The sequence below is a fragment of the Jaculus jaculus genome, chromosome 7 (assembly GCF_020740685.1).
Source record: "Jaculus jaculus isolate mJacJac1 chromosome 7, mJacJac1.mat.Y.cur, whole genome shotgun sequence".
NCBI lineage: Eukaryota > Metazoa > Chordata > Mammalia > Rodentia > Dipodidae > Jaculus > Jaculus jaculus.
In genome coordinates, this window is record NC_059108.1 from 91,331,957 (window position 1) to 91,352,331 (window position 20,375).

The 20,375-nt window shown below is 38.9% G+C and overlaps 1 protein-coding gene and 1 pseudogene across 6 annotated transcripts in view; one reads left to right on the top strand and one right to left on the bottom strand.

Moving 5' to 3' along the window:
• Positions 1–1,036: 1,036 nt before the first annotated feature.
• Positions 1,037–20,375, top strand: part of Mia2 (MIA SH3 domain ER export factor 2) — a 124,542-nt gene continuing 105,203 nt past the window's right edge. For 3 of the 6 annotated variants that reach the window (XM_045154256.1, XM_045154260.1, XM_045154261.1), the window contains exons 1-6: positions 1,039–1,251; positions 6,490–6,623; positions 11,182–11,268; positions 12,404–13,634; positions 19,426–19,611; positions 19,713–19,813. In XM_045154256.1, the coding sequence (XP_045010191.1) occupies positions 1,137–1,251; positions 6,490–6,623; positions 11,182–11,268; positions 12,404–13,634; positions 19,426–19,611; positions 19,713–19,813 (1,854 nt within the window). In that variant the 5' untranslated portion in view covers positions 1,039–1,136. Of the gene's footprint in view, positions 1,252–6,489; positions 6,624–11,181; positions 11,269–12,403; positions 13,635–19,425; positions 19,612–19,712; positions 19,814–20,375 lie in introns of all 6 variants that reach the window. The other 3 variants (XM_045154262.1, XM_045154259.1, XM_045154258.1) reach the window with 3 other exon arrangements.
• On the bottom strand, positions 8,158–9,728 carry LOC105943614 (annotated as a pseudogene).

The following is a 20,375-nucleotide window of genomic DNA, read 5'->3' on the forward strand; positions in this document are numbered from 1 at the left end:
GAGCTGGAGATATGGCTTAGCAGTTAAGGCACTTGCTTGCGAAGCCTAAGGACCCAGGTAAGCCAGATACACAAGGTGGCACATCTGTCTGGAGTTCCTTTGCAGTGGCTAGAGGCCTTGGTGTGCCCATTCTCTGTCTTCCTCTTTCTTTCTCTCTCTCTGTAAATAAATAAAAACAAAATATTTAAAAAAGATAGGCTGTGGAGTGCAGTAAATAGGTATTATGTTGTAATTATCATTTGTTTTTTCAAGGTAGGGTTTCACTCTAGCTCAGGCTGACCTGGAATTCACTATGTAGTCTCAGGGTGGCCTCAAACTCATGGTAATCCTCCTACCTTTGCCTCCCAAATGCTGGGATTAAAGGTGTGGGCCACCACACCTGGCAAGTAATTATCATTTTTAACTCAAAATGGTTTTAACTTTATAGTAACACTGAAGACTTTTTGACTTAAAATTTTTAAGTGGAATAAGTTTTCTGATCATTGCCATCATATTTCAAAGTTGTGCTTGCTTTTTTTTTTTTTTTTTTTTTTTTTTGAGGTAGGGTCTCACTCTAGCCCAGGCTGACCTGGAACTCCCTCTGTAGTTCCAGGCTAGCCTCAAACTCACAGGAATCCTTTGCCTTACTTCCAGAGTACTGGGATTAAAGTCATGCATTACCATGCCTGGCTAAAGTTATTGTTGTTTTTATGTACAACTGCATTTTCTTTGATGCTAGAATTTACCTGCAGCAAACACTTGGCTTGTACTTGACTGCCTGGAAACTGTGACAGAGATAAACTGCCTTTTCTGGAGGCTGTTGAACAATTGTCTGGTTGAATACAAGGTACCTTTAAGTGAACCAGTTTTACATTGGGCTACTTTAAGAGACATTAGTCCAACTAACAATCCCTGTTAATGATTAAATCCTCTGCTATCTGGATACCTGACAGTGCAGATTGAGAATTGAGTGTTTGTTCCTCAAGTTAAGCCTACACACCAATAGAAAAATGCACCTATGAAGGGATTAAAAAAAAAAAAAACAACCTTTTTCTCTTATATTTATAGAAGAGACTATCTCCTGTTGTGGCTGGCATGTCTATGACATAAACAAATATTTTAACCTTTATTTGGAATTCCTGGTGGCAGGTTTGAGCATGGCGGAGCTTAGTGGTCACAGAATCTTTCTTTTGATTATTTCCCTGGCTCAGTGTCTGGAGAGCACACAGCTACTGGCACACCTTAAGAAATGCGGTGACTTGGAATGTGAAAGTAAGTTTGCTTTTTCTTTTCTTTCTTCTCCTCTTAAGTTGAAAATCACATTGTGATAAAAATGAACATTCATTTCATTGGAAATACTTTAACTATAAAGTATAATTTCGTGTTGGAAATTATAGAAAGAAGGTATTTTGAGATAGTATTTAGTGTAAATATAAAAAGGCAAATATCAGACTGATATAGAAACATATCAGGAGTTGTAATGATAGTAGTTCATGCCTCCACTACAAAATATTCTGCCCTTTTACTATTTTTTAAAGTATAGAATTATATAAAAATATATCAGGCAGTTTGATAATTTTTATGAGGCTTCTACTTTTTAGTTTCTATTTCATACTTAGAACTTTCTGATTCTCATGAATTTTCCCAAAAATGTTTTTATTTCAAACCATCATGATTGATTCTGTCCAAACTTTATCATATATTAATCAGTTATGCATTCATTTATTATGCAGAAATGCTAAAATCAATGTTAGGATATGTAATTTTATGCCATTGATTATTAAACTTTCTTGATTTTTGATGAAAAGATATTAATTTCCATTCAACTGTTTAAGGATTTTTAAAAGTATTTTATTTATTTATTTGAGAGAGAGAGAGAGAAAGAGAGAGAATGGGCGTGCCAGGTCCTTTAGCCACTGCAAACGAATTCCAGATGTTTGCGTCACCTTGTGCATCTGGCTTATGTGGGTACTGAGGAACCAAACCTGGGTCCTTGAGCTTCACAGGCATGCACCTTAATGGCAAAGCCATCCAGCCTTTGACTTTACTTTTTTGCTATTAACTGTATGGTAGAAGTTAATTCTATTCTCATCTTTGAGCTACTGTAAATACATTCTGTCTTTCCAGCATCGGAACTATTTCTAATTTTGCAAAATGTAAATAAAAATGAAAAATATGGTTAGCTTAGACATAAATAATGTTTAAGTGATGTTTTTATAATTAAACTTGTTTTTAACCATTTGGAGATGTAATTTAATATATAGAGAAGTTTACTAATAATAATCCTTTCCTGTTTTACTTTGTAACCACATTTTACTGTTGTTAGGGCTTGACAGAACATAAACATTCAATTTATAATACTTTATTATTTATTTATTTATTTATTTATTTATTTATTTATTTGTGAGAGAAAGAGAGGCAGATGAAGAGAGAGAGGGAGAGAATGGGCATGCCAGAGCCTCCAGCCACTGCAAACAAACTCCAGACTCATGCGCCACTTTGTGCATCTGGTTTATGTCGGTCCTGAAGAATCGAACCTGGGTCCTTTGGCTTTGTAGGCAAGTGCCTTAACCACTAAGCAATCTCTCCAGCCAATTTATAGTAATTTATATGCTGCTTCAAATCTCATTACAGGACATATTCAAAGTGTCTTAAATTCTCAACAAAATATTGGCAAACAGAATACAAGAGTATATCAAAAAGATCATTCACCCTGACCAAGTAGGCTTTATCCCAGAGATGCAGGGATGGTTCAACATACGCAAATCTATAAATGTAATACATTACATAAACGGGTTGAAGGACAAAAATCACATGATCATCTCATTAGATGCAGAGAAAGCATTTGACAAAATCCAACATCCCTTCATGATAAAAGTCCTACAGAGACTGGGAATAGAAGGAACATATCTCAATATAATAAAGGCTATTTATGACAAGCCTACAGCCAACATATTACTAAATGGGGAAAAACTGGAAGCTTTTCCACTAAAATCAGGAACAAGACAAGGGTGTCCACTGTCCCCACTTCTATTTAATATAGTTTTGGAAGTCTTAGCCATAGCAATAAGGCAAGAGACACACATAAAAGGGATACAAATTGGAAAGGAAGAAATCAAGTTATCATTATTTGCAGATGACATGATTCTATACATAAAGGACCCTAAAGACTCTACTAGCAAGCTGTTAGAGCTGATCAAAACCTACAGCAATGTAGCAGGATACAAAATAAATACACAGAAATCAGTAGCCTTCATATATGCTAACAACAAACACACAGAGGATGAAATCAGAGAATCACTCCCATTCACAATTGCATCAAAAAAAATAAAATACCTTGGAATAAACCTAACCAAGGAAGTAAAGAATCTATACAATGAGAACTTTAAAACACTCAAGCGAGAAATTGCAGAAGACACTAGAAAGTGGAGAAACATCCCTTGTTCCTGGATTGGAAGAATCAATATCATGAAAATGGCAATCTTACCTAAAGCAATCTACACATTTAATGCAATCCCTATCAAAATTCCAAAGGCTTTCTTCATGAAAATAGAAAAAACAATCCAAAAATTCATCTGGAATCACAAAAAACCTCGAATATCTAAAATAATACTGAGCAACAAAAAAGAGGCTGGTGGTATCACCATACCTGATTTTAACCTATACTACAGAGCCATAGTAACGAAAAACAGCATGGTACTGGCACAAAAACAGACATGTAGATCAGTGGAATAGAATAGAGGACCCAGATGTAAGCCCAAGTAGCTATAGCCACCTGACATTGTATAAAAATGCCAAAAGTACTCATTGGAGAAGAGACAGCCTCTTCAGCAAATGGTGTTTTGAAAACTGGATATATATCTGCAGAAGGATGAAAATAGATTCTTCTCTCTCACCATGCACAAGAATTAAGTCCAAATGGATTAAAGACCTTAACATCAGACTGGAAACTTTGAAACTGCTAGAGGAAAAAGTAGGGGAAACCCTTCAACATATTGGTCTTGGCAAAGACTTTCTGAAAACAACCCCAATTGCTCAGGCAATAAAACCACAGATTAACCACTGGGACCTCATGAAATTACAAAGATTTTGCACCGCAAAGGACACAGTGAAAAAAGCAAAGAGGCAACCTACAGAATGGGAAAAAATCTTCGCCAGCTATATATCTGATAGAGGATTAATATCTAGGATATACAAAGAACTCAAAAAGTTAAATAATAAGGAATCAAACAAGCCAATCAAAAAATGGGCTATGGAGCTAAATAGAGAGTTCTCAAAGGAAGAAATACGAATGGCATATAAGCATCTAAAAAAATGTTCTATGTCACTAGTCATCAGGGAAATGCAGATTAAAACTACATTGAGATTCCATCTCACTCCTGTCAGATTGGCCACCATCATGAAAACAAATGATCATAAATGTTGGCAGGGATGTGGAAAAAAAGGAACCCTTCTGCACTGCTGGTGGGAATGCAATCTGGTCCAGCCATTGTGGAAAACAGTGTGGAGGTTCCTAAAACAGCTAGAGATTGATCTACCATATGACCCAGCTATAGCACTCCTAGGCATATATCCAAAGGACTCATCTCATTTCCTTAGAAGTACATGCTCAACCATGTTTATTGCTGCTCAATTTATAATAGCTGGGAAATGGAACCAGCCTAGATGTTCCTCAACAGATGAGTGGATAATGAAGATGTGGTACATTTATACAATGGAGTTCTACTCAGCGGTAAAGAAAAATGAAGTTATGAAATTTGCAGAAAAATGGATGGACCTGGAAAGTATTATACTAAGTCAGGTAACCCAGGCCCAGAAAGCCATGCGCCACATGTTCTCTCTCATATGTGGATCCTAGCTACAGATGACTGGGCTTCTGCGTGAGAATGAAAATACTTACTAGCAGAGGCCAGTAAGTTGAAAAGGAGACATAAAGGGTGGAGAAAGGAAAGGAGGAGGATACTTAATAGGTTGATATTGTATATATGTAATTACAATGATTGTAATGGGGAGGTAATATGATGGAGAATGGAATTTCAAATGGGAAAGTGTGGGGGTGGGGAGGGAGGGAATTACCATGGGATATATTTTATAATCATGGAAAATGTTAATAAAAATTAAAAAAAATTTAAAATTTTTACATGTTAGTATGATAGCTATTTGGTATATATGACTTTATATGTTGAGTGTAGCATCTGTGGCTATCATTCACCTGTAGTCGTTGATAACCTACTAAGTTCTGAGTCTTTGGGGTGCATAGATGGTTATTATGCATTTTTAAAAGAATAAAATGAAATGTAAGATAAGGTTCTTACCCTCCAGGAATAATCACTTTACTTAGTGATGACAAGGAAGCTGGAGATAAAATAGTAAATATTGATTCAACATAGATGTCCAAAGGTGTACTGAGGTTCAAACAAGGGCCCCCCCAAAGTATGCTGGAGTGGTTAGGGATCACTGCTAGAGGAAGCAGGATATGAACTTAATATGAAGAGAGATGGAAGCTGTTCTGGGTGAGGGAAGAGCAGAAATAGAAGCTTGGAATCAGGAAGGTGATATTGCAGTGAAAAATATCCAGGTTGTATGATCAACTGTTTCAACCTTAGCTAAAGGTTCATTTGTTAGTCTGAAATGGGGTTATTTACCTTATAGTTTTGTTTTGAGGATTTGGTATAAAAATGGACATGCTTATTATTAATAGTTTCCAGAGTGTAAACTTCCTTTCCTTATGCACCAGAGAGTGACATATTCTAGTAATAATGGATGTAAGCTTGATTGTAGCCCTGAGTACTTAAGGGAATGACATTTAAAACTTAACTAACTAATCACTCAATTTTATTTTATTTTATTTTTTAAATATTTATTTATTTATTTGAGAGCAGCAGACAGAGAGAAAGAGGCAGAGAGAGAGAGAGAGAGAGAGAGAGAGAGAGAGAGAGAGAGAGAGAGAATGGGCATGCCAGGGCCTCCAGCCACTGCAAACAAACTCCAGACGCATGTACCCCCTTGTGCATCTGACTAACGTGGGTCCTGGGGAGTTGAGCCTCGAACCGGGATCCTTAGGCTTCACAGGCAAGTGCTTAACTGCTAAGCCATCTCTCCAGGCCCACTCAATTTTATTTTGAGGAAAGGTTTTATAGCCCAAGCTGGCCTGACATCACTATGTAGTTCAGGCTGGCCTTGAACTTCTTATAATTCTCCTTGTCTCTGCCTCCAGAGTGCTGGTTGTTACAGGTATGAGCTACCACACACAGCTGTTTCAGAATTGAAAGGATGGATTAGAGGAAAGTAAAATGGGAGGTGGAGCCAGGAATAGGGGTGCCGGAATGGTAATGACTGTGATTTCATCATCTGAGAGAGAATGAGGCAGGAAGCTTTTGAGTTTGAAGCAAGTCTGGGCTACATAGCAAAACCCTATCAATAAATAAGTAAGTAAACAAATAAACAAACAGGAGGAGAAATGACATTTTGATTTAAAGTATGTGCACTATTCTTTACATGTCTACATAGCTTTAATCAGCAGAGTTGTGGCCATGAGAGATTACACAGGACCTGACTGCCGATACCTCAACTTCACTGAGGGAGAAGAGATATCTGTTTATGTAAAGCTTGCAGGAAAGAGAGAAGATTTGTGGGCAGGAAGTGTAAGTATCTAGTTGTGGGAACTGAATGCAGAATAAATTACCAACCTGCACAAGAATATTATTTCTTCAAAGGAACACTTAACTAGCAAGTTCAATTGTTAAAAACCTTACCATATATAAACAAACAAAAAAAGATCATATTTGCTAATGGTTCCAAAATTTGTATGAAAAAGACTTTTGGGTCAGTGGCACATGCTTATAATCCCAGCACTCAGGAGTTTTGAGGCTACCCTGAGGCTGAGGCTATGTAGTCGAGGTCAGTCTGGGCTAGCATAAGACCCTACCTCTTAAAAACAAAACAAAACAAAACAAAAACCAAACAAAGAATGAGAGAGACTTTTGGAAGACAATTTACTTAAGATAGAGAAGTAAGGGAGTGCCTTGAAATTACTTTAATTTTTTTTTTAACATAGTACATAAAGCTTAGAGCTCATATTTACTTGGGAGATTTTAGGGATGCTGATGTAGGTTATAAGATAACTGGGCAACCACAGCCTGTCTTCATATAGCTAATGATCATGATTATGAGAGAGTGGGAAGTTTTTAGTTGATCAGATTTAAAGGCATGTCTGTCTGTACAGAGAGGCTTGAGTTGCTATTAAAAAGATAACCACAGCAGAGAATGGTGGTACATGCCTTTAATCCCAGCAGAGGTAGGAGGATCATTGTGAGTTTGAGGCCAGTCTAGAACTACTGAGTGAGTGCTAGATCAGTCTGGGCTAGAGTGAGACCCTATCTTGACAAAATAAATAAATAAATGAATGAATAAATAAAAGAACCATAAAAGTTGGTAGTCTAGGAAAACAAGGAATATGAATTTTACACGGAAAACAAAATTACAACTGGGAGAACATTTTATGTGTCCCAAAGGTGCACTGAAATTCCCACAAGCTTGAATCATCTCTCTGAATTATATATACATAGGAAAACTATGCTTAATTTTTCAGTAGAAATGATTTTTGAGTTTGATTTGTATTATATTATTCTTTTGTTATTGTTGTTCCTTGAGGTAGGGTCTCACTCTAGCCCAAACTGACCTTAGAATTTACTCTGTATTTTCAGGGTGGCCTTGACCTCACACAATCCTCCTATCTCTTTCTCCTGAGTGCTAGGATTAAAGGTGTGCACAACCACCACACCCAGCTGTATTATATTATTCTTTTTTAATGTTAAGATTTTATTTACAAAGGTTTTTGTTGTACAGAAAGTAAAATTGTTGTTACAATCCCAGTGTAACTGGTAGCCACAGATGGTTGACTCACCAATCACAGCTATCCATGGTACAGCAAGAGTCTTACACAAAAACCTAACAACACTTACCATTTTGTTGGGGTGAAGTCCCTGAGTTTGGTGTGGATTACCAAGAGGGACTAAATGGAGGAAGGTGGAATGTCACAAGAACTATGCTTTGGCTCTTTGGGTGGGTGGCTGTCCTGGGGTTTCTATAACAACTACCATTTTAAAAAACAGCTACCAAATATATGAGCAGTCCAACCAATACTGAACAGTTCTGTTTCTGGTGTTCATTTGGGTCTTAATCATCTCCTTTATCATCTGTTTCTCTCTCTTTTTTTTAAATTAATTAATTTATTTATTTGAGAGCGACAGACACAGAGAGAAAGACAGGTAGAGGGGGAGAGAGAGAATGGGCACGCCAGGGCTTCCAGCCTCTGCAAACGAACTCCAGACGCGTGCGCCCCCTTGTGCATCTGGCTAACGTGGGACCTGGGGAACCGAGCCTCAAACCGGGGTCCTTAGGCTTCACAGGCAAGCGCTTAACCGCTAAGCCATCTCTCCAGACCTGTTTCTCTCTTTTTTCACCTTTCCCACTCGCTTCCTCTTCTGCATCCTCATCCTCATCTTCATCTTCATCAATTTCTCCATCATGTCCAAATTCTTCTTCCTCATCACTGATTCCATCTTCATCATCTTCTCCTGCTACATCTTTGTCTTCATCATCATCTTCATCTTCTTCTTCATCCTCCTCCTCTTCATCCACACCATCCAATTCTGCATCTGAATCAGGGACTTCCTGGTCCTCTTGGTCATAGCCATCAGGTAGGTCAGCTGGGGCAGGAGCATGAAAACACTCTTTTGATTATCATTTAGGTTAATGACCTCACAGTTAAATAGATCCAGGTTTATCAAACAATCCAACTTTTTCTTCCTAGAATTTAGAAGGGCTTTGGAGATGGCTTACATGGCCCAGGTCTCTTAAAAAAGGTGTGCAAGGAAGTTTGAATTGATGCCTTCTTTGTCTCTTCATTAATGTTTCAAAGGTTCCAAGGTGCTGATATCTTTCAGTGTATTTCCACTTATGTTTAGATGTGTGAGGTTTGGAAGTTCTTCTGCTAATATGTCCAAACCTCCAAAGATTCTATTATTGCTGTGCTCAAGGTTTTTCAATTTAGGTAGCTTGGGTCGATTTTAAACTGACATGAAACCTACACTTATTAAACTGAGGAACTTTAAGTTCACAAATTAAGATGTTAGCCCCTCAATTTTTCTGTCATTTGATTTGCAATTGTCAAAGACAAGTTCTTGAACCTGTAATCTCAACACTTAGAAAATTGAGGCAGAAGGATAACAAGTTCCAATCCAGTAGGTACATTGCATAAACATTGAGACAATCTCTGAATTATATTATTTTTTATGACCACAAGATATAAGTGATTTTACTCTGAATCAACATGACCAATCAGATATATACATATATTATTTTTCTTTTATTTTCTTTTAAACTTTATTTGAGAGAGGGGGGGAGAAGAGAGAGAGAGAATGTGTGTGCCAGGACCTCCAGCCACTGTGAATGAACTCCAGACACATGTGCCCCTTGTACATCTGCTTTATGTAGGCCCTGGGGGAATTGAACTGAGGTCCTTTGGCTTTGCAGGCAAATGCCTTAACTATTAAGCCATCTCTCCAGCCCCTTATTTTTTTGCCCCCCCCCCTTTTTTTGCAACAAGGTCTTGGGAAGCCCAGGCTGGCCTATGTAGTTAAAGGTGACCTTGAAAGCCTTTATTCTCCTGCCTCAGCCTCCTAAGTTCTGGGATGACTGGTGTGTACCATAGCACCAGCGTGAAGGTGAAATCCAGCTTTTCCCATCAGGGAATGTATGACTAACGTTTTTGTTTGTTTGTTTGTTTGAGTCAGAGTCTTACTGTATCCCAGGCTTACCCTGAACTCACAGTAATACTCCTACCTTGCTTCCAGAGTGCTGGGACTATCGACCTGAGCTGCCATACCCAGCATGACTAAACCTTTATCATTGGCCAGAATTGCTTCTGCTCTACACCTTCTGAGATTAGGATGCTTATGATGAGTTCAGAGCACCATTCTGTGTCTTCAGTTCATTGGAGTAATCCAATGCAAGTATAACAAGGATATAGTGCATGCCTTTCCTGCTTATTAAGCATGATTAATACCACATAAAACAGGATTTAGTGGGTGAGGCCAAGAGGAAGTCTCAGGCACTCTTAGTTTGGTGCATTACATGTTTGGTTTGTGCACATAACTGTTTAAGGAACCATACTGCCAACCCAACCTACAGGTTGTTAGTTTCTAAACAGTTGTAACACTGGAGAGCTAGGAGCACCATACTGGTCCTAGATCAGAATGGAAACAGGTTCTTTAAGCTTTCCCATGAGTCAGAAGGGCTAAGAGTGGTTGAGCAAGGGGCCTCTTGCATGTGTTTGAACTGGGTTAAGAGAATCTCTATTATCAAGTTAGCCCTAGAGGAGCCAAATGGAACCAAATTCTCAACAGAGTACATGCAGACCTTTAACGATCTTCATAAATACATAGGTGGCTGTTAGTTGAAATCTCCTATCTGAGGGTGACATTTTGAAACTGCTACTTATGTCATAGCTCTGTTTACCTTGGCTGCTGCCCCCTTTCCTTGCTTTTTTTATTTTTTGGTTTTTTTAGCGAGGTAGGGTCTCACTCTGGCCCAGGCTGACCTGGAATTCACTATGTAGTCTCAGGGTGGCCTTGAACTCATGGCAATCCTCCTACCTTTGCCTCCCGAGCACTGGGATTCAAGGCATGTGCCACCATGCCTGGCCCTTGCTTTTTTAAAATTTTATTTTGAGGTAGGGTTTCACTCTAGCCCAGCTTGACCTGTAACTCACTCTATAGTCCCAGGCTGGCCTCCAACTCACAGTGATTTCCTACCTCTGCCTCCTAAGTACTGGGATTAAAGGTATGCACCACCATGCCTGACCATTTTTTGCTTTTTGATATCACAGGTCTACAAACATAAATGAGCAGTCCACCTGGGGAGAGGAAAAGAAGAGAGAGAATAAGTCTGTACTTGTGAGCAGTGTGGTTTCCATTCTGAAGTCTGAAACAGTGGCATGACAGTTTAGCTCACTGGGGCCTTTTGTTAATGTGGAAGGATGTGGTCTCACTCATTTTTCTTTCAGATAGCAGTTGATAGCTAATTCTGTTATTCTGTTTTGTGATTTGATGTGAGAGCCAAGTTCATAGGGCAAAATTAGGCTTAGTCATTACTAATAAGCTAATAAAGCCTGATAAGCTTTGTTCTTTATTTTGATAGAAAGGGAAGGACTTTGGATTTTTCCCCAGAGATGCAGTCCAGATTGAAGAGGTGTTTATATCTGAAGAAGTTGAAATATCAACTAAAGTAAGTAAAAACTTTTTTTTTCAAGGTAGGGTCTTGCTCTAGCCCATGATGACCTTGAATTCTCTATGTAGTCTCAGAGTGACCTCGAACTCATGGTGATCCTCCTGCCTCTGCCTGCAGAGTGTTGGAATTAAAGGCATGTACCACCACACCCGGCTGAGTAAACTCATTTTTAACCACTAATTTAAAAGTTCTTGGCAAAAATGGCTTTCCTTAGTAAACATTTCCATGGGTTGTGTATCTCACACAATGATCATAAAAGACCTGATCAAAAAACTAATTTTGGGATAGTCTGGACATATGAATGCATTTAGACAAGACAAAATTGATGATAAAGATTTTACTTTCTTTAAAAATTGACAGATAGACAGTAGAGAACAGTGGTCGACCACAGAATGAATTCTCCAGAAGGATGAGCTTAAGGCTGGACTCAATCACTTACTAGGCACATGGTACTCATGTTCAAGTTTCATCATCTATAAAATGGGGTGGTGAGGGAGGAATAAATTAGTATGTGAAAACCACATAGAACAACACTTTATGTTCTGTGTATTAAATATAGTTACTAAAACCATTGTCCTGCTACACCAAAGCTGATTTCCCAGTACACTCTGGAGATCTCACATTTGTACAATTATTATTATTTTTTTCTGGTTTTTCGAGGTAGGGTCTCACTCTAGCTCAGGTTGACCTGGAATTCACTATGTAGTTTCAGGGTGGCCTCAAACTCATGGCAATCCTCCTACCTCTGCCTCCCAAGTGATGGGATTAAAGGTGTCCGCCACCATGCCTTATACAACGTTTTTGGCTGTTGGAGTTCCAGGTCAGCCTGGGCTTGAGTGAGGCTCTGCTTTTAAAACAAATGGTTCAGGGCTGGAGAGATGGCCCAGCAATTAAAGTGCTTGTCTGCAAAGCCTAAGAACCCAGGTTTGATTCCCCAGAACCCACGTCAGCCAGATGCACAAGGTGGCACATGCATCTGGAGTTTGTAGTGACTACAGGCCCTGGTGTGCCCATTCTCTTTCTCTCTATGTCCCTCTCAAAATAAATACATAAAATATTTAAAAGTAGTTCCAGGAGAAACAAGGAGCTTTAGTACATTTATGCCAACCATGCTTTTTTTTTTTTCTTTCAGGAATCTGACTTTCTTTGCCTTTTTGAAGAAGGCTACATATTTGGAAGTGAAGATAATGAGTTAAACAGTAATAATGATAAAGATGTGCATCCATATGAAGAAAATGGAGAGCAAACATACAATATATATGATAATGATCTTCAGAGAGAACCTGGATTTGATGCAACTTCTCAGAGTATTTTGTTTGAAGACCAGTTTTCAGCAGCAGAGGCTCCTAACCGGATGAGAGGTGCTAGTGAGTCAAAGGGCAGGGAAGAAGGAGAGACTGGAGATGGGACGCAGGAGGTGGATGCTGTCCTGCCATCCTTGAGAATTCCTGAGGTATCAGGATGGTTTGGACTGCGGAGAGAACAAGTTGAAGAGAAGGCGTTTGAGCCAGTTACTCAACCTCTAAAAGAAAGCTCATTTCAAAGTAGAAAATTAGTTGTGGAAGATGAGAATGACCAAGGGAAAATAAGTAATGGTGAACCCCAAACAGAGCACAAGCAAGGCCTAAAATCAGAATCTTGTTCAGAGATATCAGTATTCAGTTCAGTGCCGGAGGATCCATTGGAACTAGGTTCAGAGTCAGAGTACATTTCCAAACCTCAAACCTCTGGCTGGTTGGGTGGTGGGTTTACAAATTACTTAGGTTTTAGAGAGGAGGATACAGGACTTGAACTGTTGTCCACAGAAAGCAACCCACCATTACCAGATGTTCCTACTGCTTTACCACCTGCTGAAGAAGCCCTGGTTCCATGTACAGAAGCGCCACCAGAAACACAATCATTACTACCAGAAGACACAATCATTAATGACAGCTCTCCTCTCAATCCAGGTTGGTTTGATTTTGGTTTTGGTATCCTAGGCTTTGCATATGCCAGTGGAGATGAAGTCACATCTGATGATGGAAAAAATGAAGGTGATCTTACAGCAAGCGAATTTGACCCTGAAAAGGAACATGAAACAAAAATGGTGACAATTATGGAACTAGAAGATGAAATAATAGATAAGGAAGTAGAGGAAAGAGATGATTCTGATTCTACAGCATACTTGAAAAAGTTCTTCTACAATTTTAATAACCCTTGGAGCTTCCAGAACATTCCAGAGGAAACAGAGTTGCAATTTTCCAGACAGATACCGGATCAAAATAATATAGCTGAAAATGATGAAACTGAAAAACTTTCGGTTAAAAATCCCATGGATTATATGGAAGATCCCATGATGTCAGCAAACAGATACAGTCAATCAGGTTGGTATATAAAGATTTAAGATTTACTTGTTGAGATAATTTATTTTCACAAGTGTAAATCATATGACAAAATCTAGAAGACCATGTTTTTTTGGTTTTTTTTTTTTCGAGGTAGGGTCTCACTCTGGCCCAGGCTGACCTGGAATTCACTATGTAGTCTCAGGGTGGCCTTGAACTCATGGTGATCCTCCTACCTCTGCCTCCCAAATGCTGGGATTAAAGGCATACACCACCATGCCTGGATAGAAGTCCATGTTTTTAAAATACTTCATAGTCAACAAGAAGTATTTTTTCATCAATTTTTTTTTGGTTCACTCTGGAACGTATGCTGTAATATTATAAAAAAAAATCTTAAGGAAAAGTATCTGTTGATGTTTTATGAAAATCTTTAGGTATTTTACAATAAATTTTGTTATCAAAATATATGTAAATTTTTTTAAATAATTTTTTTTTAACTTTATTTCTTTATTTGAGAAACAGAGAAGTAGATAGAAAAAGGGAGAGAGAATGGGCACGCCAGGGCCTCTAGCTGCTGTAAATGAAGTCCAGATGCATGTGCCACTTTGTGCATCTGGGTCCTGGGGAATCAAACCTGGGTCTTTTGGCTTTGTAGGCAAGTGCACTAAGCAATCTCTCCAGTCTGTAAATAGGTTTTAAAATTTAAGTAGTGCTAAGGATTTTTCAGTACTTATTTTTCCTTCTGTTTGTAGATCTATCTTTGTGCTGGAGACAATAATTGCCTCTCTTTCTTTTTTTTGGTTTATTTTTATTTATTTATTTTGGTTTTTCGAGGTTGGGTCTCACTCTGGTCCAGGCTGACCTGAAACTATGTAGTCTCAGGGTGGCCTTGAACTCACGGCGATCCTCCTACCTCTGCCTCCCGAGTGCTGGGATTAAAGGCGTGCGCCACCACGCCTGGCTTAACCCACAGGTTTTAGTCAAAGGAGATGCTAGATGCAGAAGTGTCCTCTGATATTCATGCACTTGTTTTGCCCTTGAACAAACTGCCAGACTAGTGGTTTGAGAGAGAAAGTGAAAAATATTTCACCTTATTTATACTTGAAATTCCTTATTTCCTTGTGTATTTCAAGCAACCCAAGTAATCAGAGTGTTTCTTAGGAAACAGAACAAATCCTAACTATAGAACCTAGAATAAAATATAGTTCAAGTCAGGTCAGCCTGGACCAGAGTGAGACCCTACCTCAAAAAAAAAAAAAAAAAACAAAAAAAAAACAACCAACCCCTCCAAAAACAAACAAACAAACAAACAAAAAAACCCTGTGGGTTGTTATGTGGGGTTAAATCACACAGCTCTTCCACAGCACCATTCTGATGTGCCTATGATGGACAGATTACAAACTCAGCAAATATTGATCAATAACACAAACAATGGGAACCTTTGAACAATGGAAAACCTTTCAGAAGAGGCCAGAAACTCAGAATGAAATACTCTATGTCTAGAGTACTGGGATTATAGACATGTGCACTACTATGCATGATTTAGGCAAATGAGCTACATACATGGCCTACTTATACCTTTCATTTTTAGACAAGGTCTCACTAATAGAATCAATTGATTTCTCAGAACTACATGTAATCCTTTAATGAGAACTTTCTACTTGACCAGCATCCTTAACCAGGAGAGTCAGATACTTAGATTATTGCCTTTTTCCAAATGGGAACAGTGCATTACTGAAAACATTAGAGGTCTAGATGGTCAAAGGCTAATTGTAAAGGAAATGCTCTTGTTATAAACTTGTTATATTCTAAGGAGCATTTGTGAAAAAGCTGGCGAGAGCAAGTGGAAAGAAGAGGGATAACAATAGCAAAAGTCAGGCCTAGTACTAGAGAAGATTCAAAGGATTTATATATAAAATAAGTTGCAGCACATTATATTATTACAGTGTATCCTCAAAATCACTTTGGAAATTTCTTTTAGAAAGATTTCCATTGACCTCAGCCAAGAGTATTTTATTTATTTTTAATATTTTATTTATTTATTTGAGAGAGAGAGATACAAAGGATGGGGCAGAGAGACAGTGAGAAAATGGGTGCGCCAGGGCCTCCAGCCACTGCAAACGAACTCCAGATGTGTGCACTCCCTTGTGCATCTGGCTTACATGGGTCCTAGGGAATCAAACCAGGGTCCTTAGGCTTCATAGACAAATGCCTTAACCACTAAGCCATTTCCCCAGGCCTCATTTTGGAAATTTTGGTTTATCATTAGAATAATAGTGGGAAATTTTTTAAACAAGAAATTGACAAGGGCTGGAGAGAGAGCTCAGCAGTTAAAGGTGCTTGATTGCAAAGCCTGACAGCCTGGGTTCACTTCTCCAGTGCCCACATAGGGCTGGGAGCATAAAGGTGCACATGCATGTGCAGTAACAAGAGGCCCTTGGAATCCATACTTACTCTCTCCTTGAAAATAAATAAAACGAAAAAGAAACTGACAAATAGGCAAATGAGGATAGGGCATTCTTATAATTATAACTAGTTTTGAGGGACTTCAGTGAAAACATTCAGAATTCTTTTAAGTTTTAGAAAAGATACATACCATATATAAACAAAGTCAAGTATTATAAAACTTTGCAATATTAGTTAAATGGAAAGCAATTGGGATCATTTACATTTTTTTCTTCTTCTTTTTTTGTGGCACTTGGAGTTAAATCCAAGGCTTCATACATACTAGGCAAGTACTCTACCACTGAGTTATATCTCCAGCCCTATTTTAACCTTTTATTTTTATGTAGCTAGTTAATTTATTTATAACTTTTTATGTAGCCAAGGATGACGATGAACTCCTTATCTTCCTGCCTCTGACTTTCAAATGATAGGATTACAGGATTGCATAACTATGCCTATTTATTTATGTATGAAAAATTCTCATGTAGCCCAGGTTGGTCTTGAACTTGCTATGTAGGTGAGGATAACCTTGATTCTCCTGCCTCTATGTCTAGAGTACTGGGATTATAGACATGTACACTACTATGCATGATTTAGGCAAATGAGCTACATACATGGCCTACTTTTACCTTTCATTTTTATTTATTTTTATTTTTTCTTTTAAATTTTTATTAGCATTTTCCATGATTATAAAAAAATATCCCATGGTAATTCCCTCCCTCCCCCCCACACTTTCCCCTTTGAAATTCCATTCTCCATCATTTTACCTCCTACCTTTCATTTTAGACAAGGTCTCACTAAGTTGCACAGGTTGAATTAAAAAAAAATTTTTACTTTTATTTATTTACTTGAGAGAGAGAGGAAGAGAGAGAGAGGTGCTAGGGCCTTCAGCTACTGCAAATGAACTCCAGATGCATGCTTGCATAACCTTGTGCATCTGGCTTACATGTGTACTGGGGAATTGAACTTTGGTCCTTAGGCTTTGCAGGTGAGTGACTCAACTGCTAAACCATCTCTCCAGCCTGATTTTTTTGTTTTTTGTTTTTCGGAGGTAGGGTTTCACTGTAGTCCAGATTGACCTGGAATTCAGGGTCACCAATTAGTAGTCTCAGGGTAGCCTTGAACTCACAGTGATTCTTCTACATCTGCCTCCAAGTGCTGGGGTTAAAGGTGAGTGCCACTATGCCCAATTTAAGAAAGGCATTTAAATTTTTTTTAAATTTTTTATTTCAGAGAGAGAGAGAGAGAGAAAGAGAATTGGCTCACCAGGGCCTCAGCCAGTACAATTAAACTACAGATGCTTGTGCCACTAAGAGGGATTGCATGACCTTGCACTTGCCTCACCTTTGTGCATGTTGGCTTACGTGGATCTGGAGAGTTGAACATGGGTCTTTAGGCTTCTCAGGCAAGTACCTTAACCACTAAGCCATCTCTCCAGTCCAAGAAAGGCATTAAAAAGAATTATTTGTTTAGAAAAGCTGGGCGTGGGGCTGAATGGATGGCTTAGTGGTTAAGGTGTTTGCCTGCAAAGCCAAAGGACCCAGGTTTGATTCCCCAAGGCCCATGTTGGCCAGGTGCACAAGGGTGTACACGTGTCTGGAGTTCACCTGCAATGGCTGGAGGCCCTGGCGTGCCCATTCTCTCTCTCTCTTTCTCTGTCAAATAAATAAATAAATAAAAATAAAGTATATAAAAAAAGCTGGGCATGATGGTGCATGCCTTTAATCCCAGCACTTGGGAGACAGAGGTAGGAGTATTACTGTGAGTTTGAGGCCACCCTGAGACTACAGAGTGAATTTCAGTTCAACCTGGGCTAGAGCAAAACCCTACCTTGAAAAACAAAACAACAACAACAAAAAAAATTATTTAAAGGTGTGCACTCCCATGCCTGGCCCATAGGTTGAATTTGAACTCTGTACTCCAGGCAGGCCTTAAGCTTGGGATTCTTTTATCTCAACCTTCCCTAGTAGCTAGTATTACAGGCCTGTGTCACCAGGGCTAGCCTAATTTTTTTTTTTTCTTCTGTTTTTCGAGGTAGTGTCTCACTCTGGCCCATGCTGACCTGGAATTAAGTATGTGTTCTCAGGTGGCCTCAAACTCATGGTGATCCTCCTACCTCTGCCTCTTGAGTGCTGGGATTAAAGGTGTGTGCCACCATGCCCCGCTAAAATATTAGTTTTTACAAGAGTCTTTGGATTGGGGCGGTAACTCAGTAAGGTGCTTGCCTTGTAAGCTTGAAGATCTGGATGGGATCCCAATACCCATGTAAAAATACTGGGTGTGGTGGGGGGGCATGCTTGTAATCCCAGTGCTGTGGAGGCAGAGACAGGCAGATCGCTGGGAAATCACTGGCTAGCCAGGCTAGTTGAATTGGTGAGCTTCAGGCCAAAGAGATGCTGTTTCAAAAAGAGGTGATGGTGTGCCTGGGGATAACACTGGAGGTTGTCCTCTAGTCTCCACATGCATACATGTGCACAAGCACCCCTACACATATGTGCTATACATATATGAACAGGCATACAACATGCCTACTGTACATGCATACACAGAATTTTAAACAGATTTTTTTCTTTTTTTAATTGACTGCTTCCACAATTATAGACAATAAACCATGATAATTCCCTCCTCCCTGCACTTTCCCCTTTGCAAATCTACTCTCCATCATATCACCTCCCTCTCTTGAACAGTCTAACCAGAATTTTAAAATAGGGATTTAGGTAAAAACTACAGGCCAAATTTCATGGATATTGGAGATAGTTAGAAAAAAAGCTAATCTTCAGATAATTTCACTAACTCTTCTTGGAAATAGCAAATAAAAACTTGCATTAATTACACCATCAATAAGAACCAGCACAAGCTATAATTTGTTTTAGTGAATTCTCTTTCAAATAAATGTCACAATGACCACAAGTTTTAATGAGTGAACACCAGGAAAAGAAAAGGGAAACCCCTAACAAGGCAAGTATTTTTTTTGCATGTGTATATATGTGTAGTGTGTGTGTATTCATGTATGCATGCATGTGGGTGGACATGCGTGTGGATGTATGTGCATGTGGAAGCCAGGGTTGATGATGGATGTCTTCTTGAATTACTCTACAGGGCTGGAAAGATTGCTCAGCAGTTAAAGGCTCTTTCTTACTCTAGACATTACTCACGGAGGCACTCTCTCACTTCAACCTAGGCTAGTCTAGCCAGCCAGTCCTGTCTCAGCTCCCTAAGCTCTAAGACTACAAGTGGAGCGTCTCGCTCACCTGGCACTCACGTGGGCATTGGGGAGCTGAACTCTGCTCCTCTTGCTGGTGCAGCAAGAGTTTTTATTCACTGAGCCATTTCCCTGCTCTACAGCAAGTATTTTAAAAGTGACAGTTTTCTTCTTATTTACTTGCAGATATGGCCTCTAAAATGAAAATTCATGAAGAAATAAATTTAAAAACCTCATCTTCTAAAAGTGATGATGAAACATCAAAATCATCAGCAGGTTCTGCAGGGCCTGCTCTAGAGGATAGTGATGGATCTGTGGAAAGTGCCTTAACAGACAGTTGGATGGTTTCTCAAAACCAGATTCCTCAAAAAGGTACGAGGGGGTTATTTAGTCTCCAATTCATCAAGTAAGGTAGAACTGAGATTCTGAAGTTCATATCAAATGTTGACATATATTTACCTGTAAATCAACAGAAAATGCTACAGACTTTCACATTTTGAAATGCTTGTTTCAAATCGATGCTTGTGGTTTCATGGCAGCGGCATTTTCACCAATCATAATTCTTATGGAAATGGTAAGTTGCCTTTTTAAATATTTTGCAATAATTTTACCTATCTTATTAAGTATAGGTGTGGCTTCAAGACAGGTTTAAATGACTTCTCTATATAAACCTCATGTAATATTTATCTTCTTATGAAACCTTTACACATTGGGCAGATGATTTAGCAGTTATGGCACTTGTCTGCAAAGCCTAAGGACCCAGGTTCAACTCTCCAGAACCCACATAAGCCAGATGCACATGCTGGTGCATGCATCTGGAGTTTGTTTGCAGTGGCTAGAGGCCTGGTGTGCCCATTCTCACTCTATCTGCTTCTCTCTCTCTCTCTCTCTCTCACTCATACATAAATTTTAAAAAAAAATATTTTTTTGAGGTAGGGTTTTGCTCTAGCCCAGGCTGACCTAGAATTCAGTATGTAGTCTCACAGTGGCCTTGAACTGTTGGCAATCCTTCTGCCTCTGCCTCCCGAGTGCTGGGATTAAAGCCGTGTGCCACCATGCTGGGCTAAAATATATTACAAAAGAAAAAGAAGAATTCTCCTTACATAAAGACTGTGTTGCATGAACATTGATAAGGT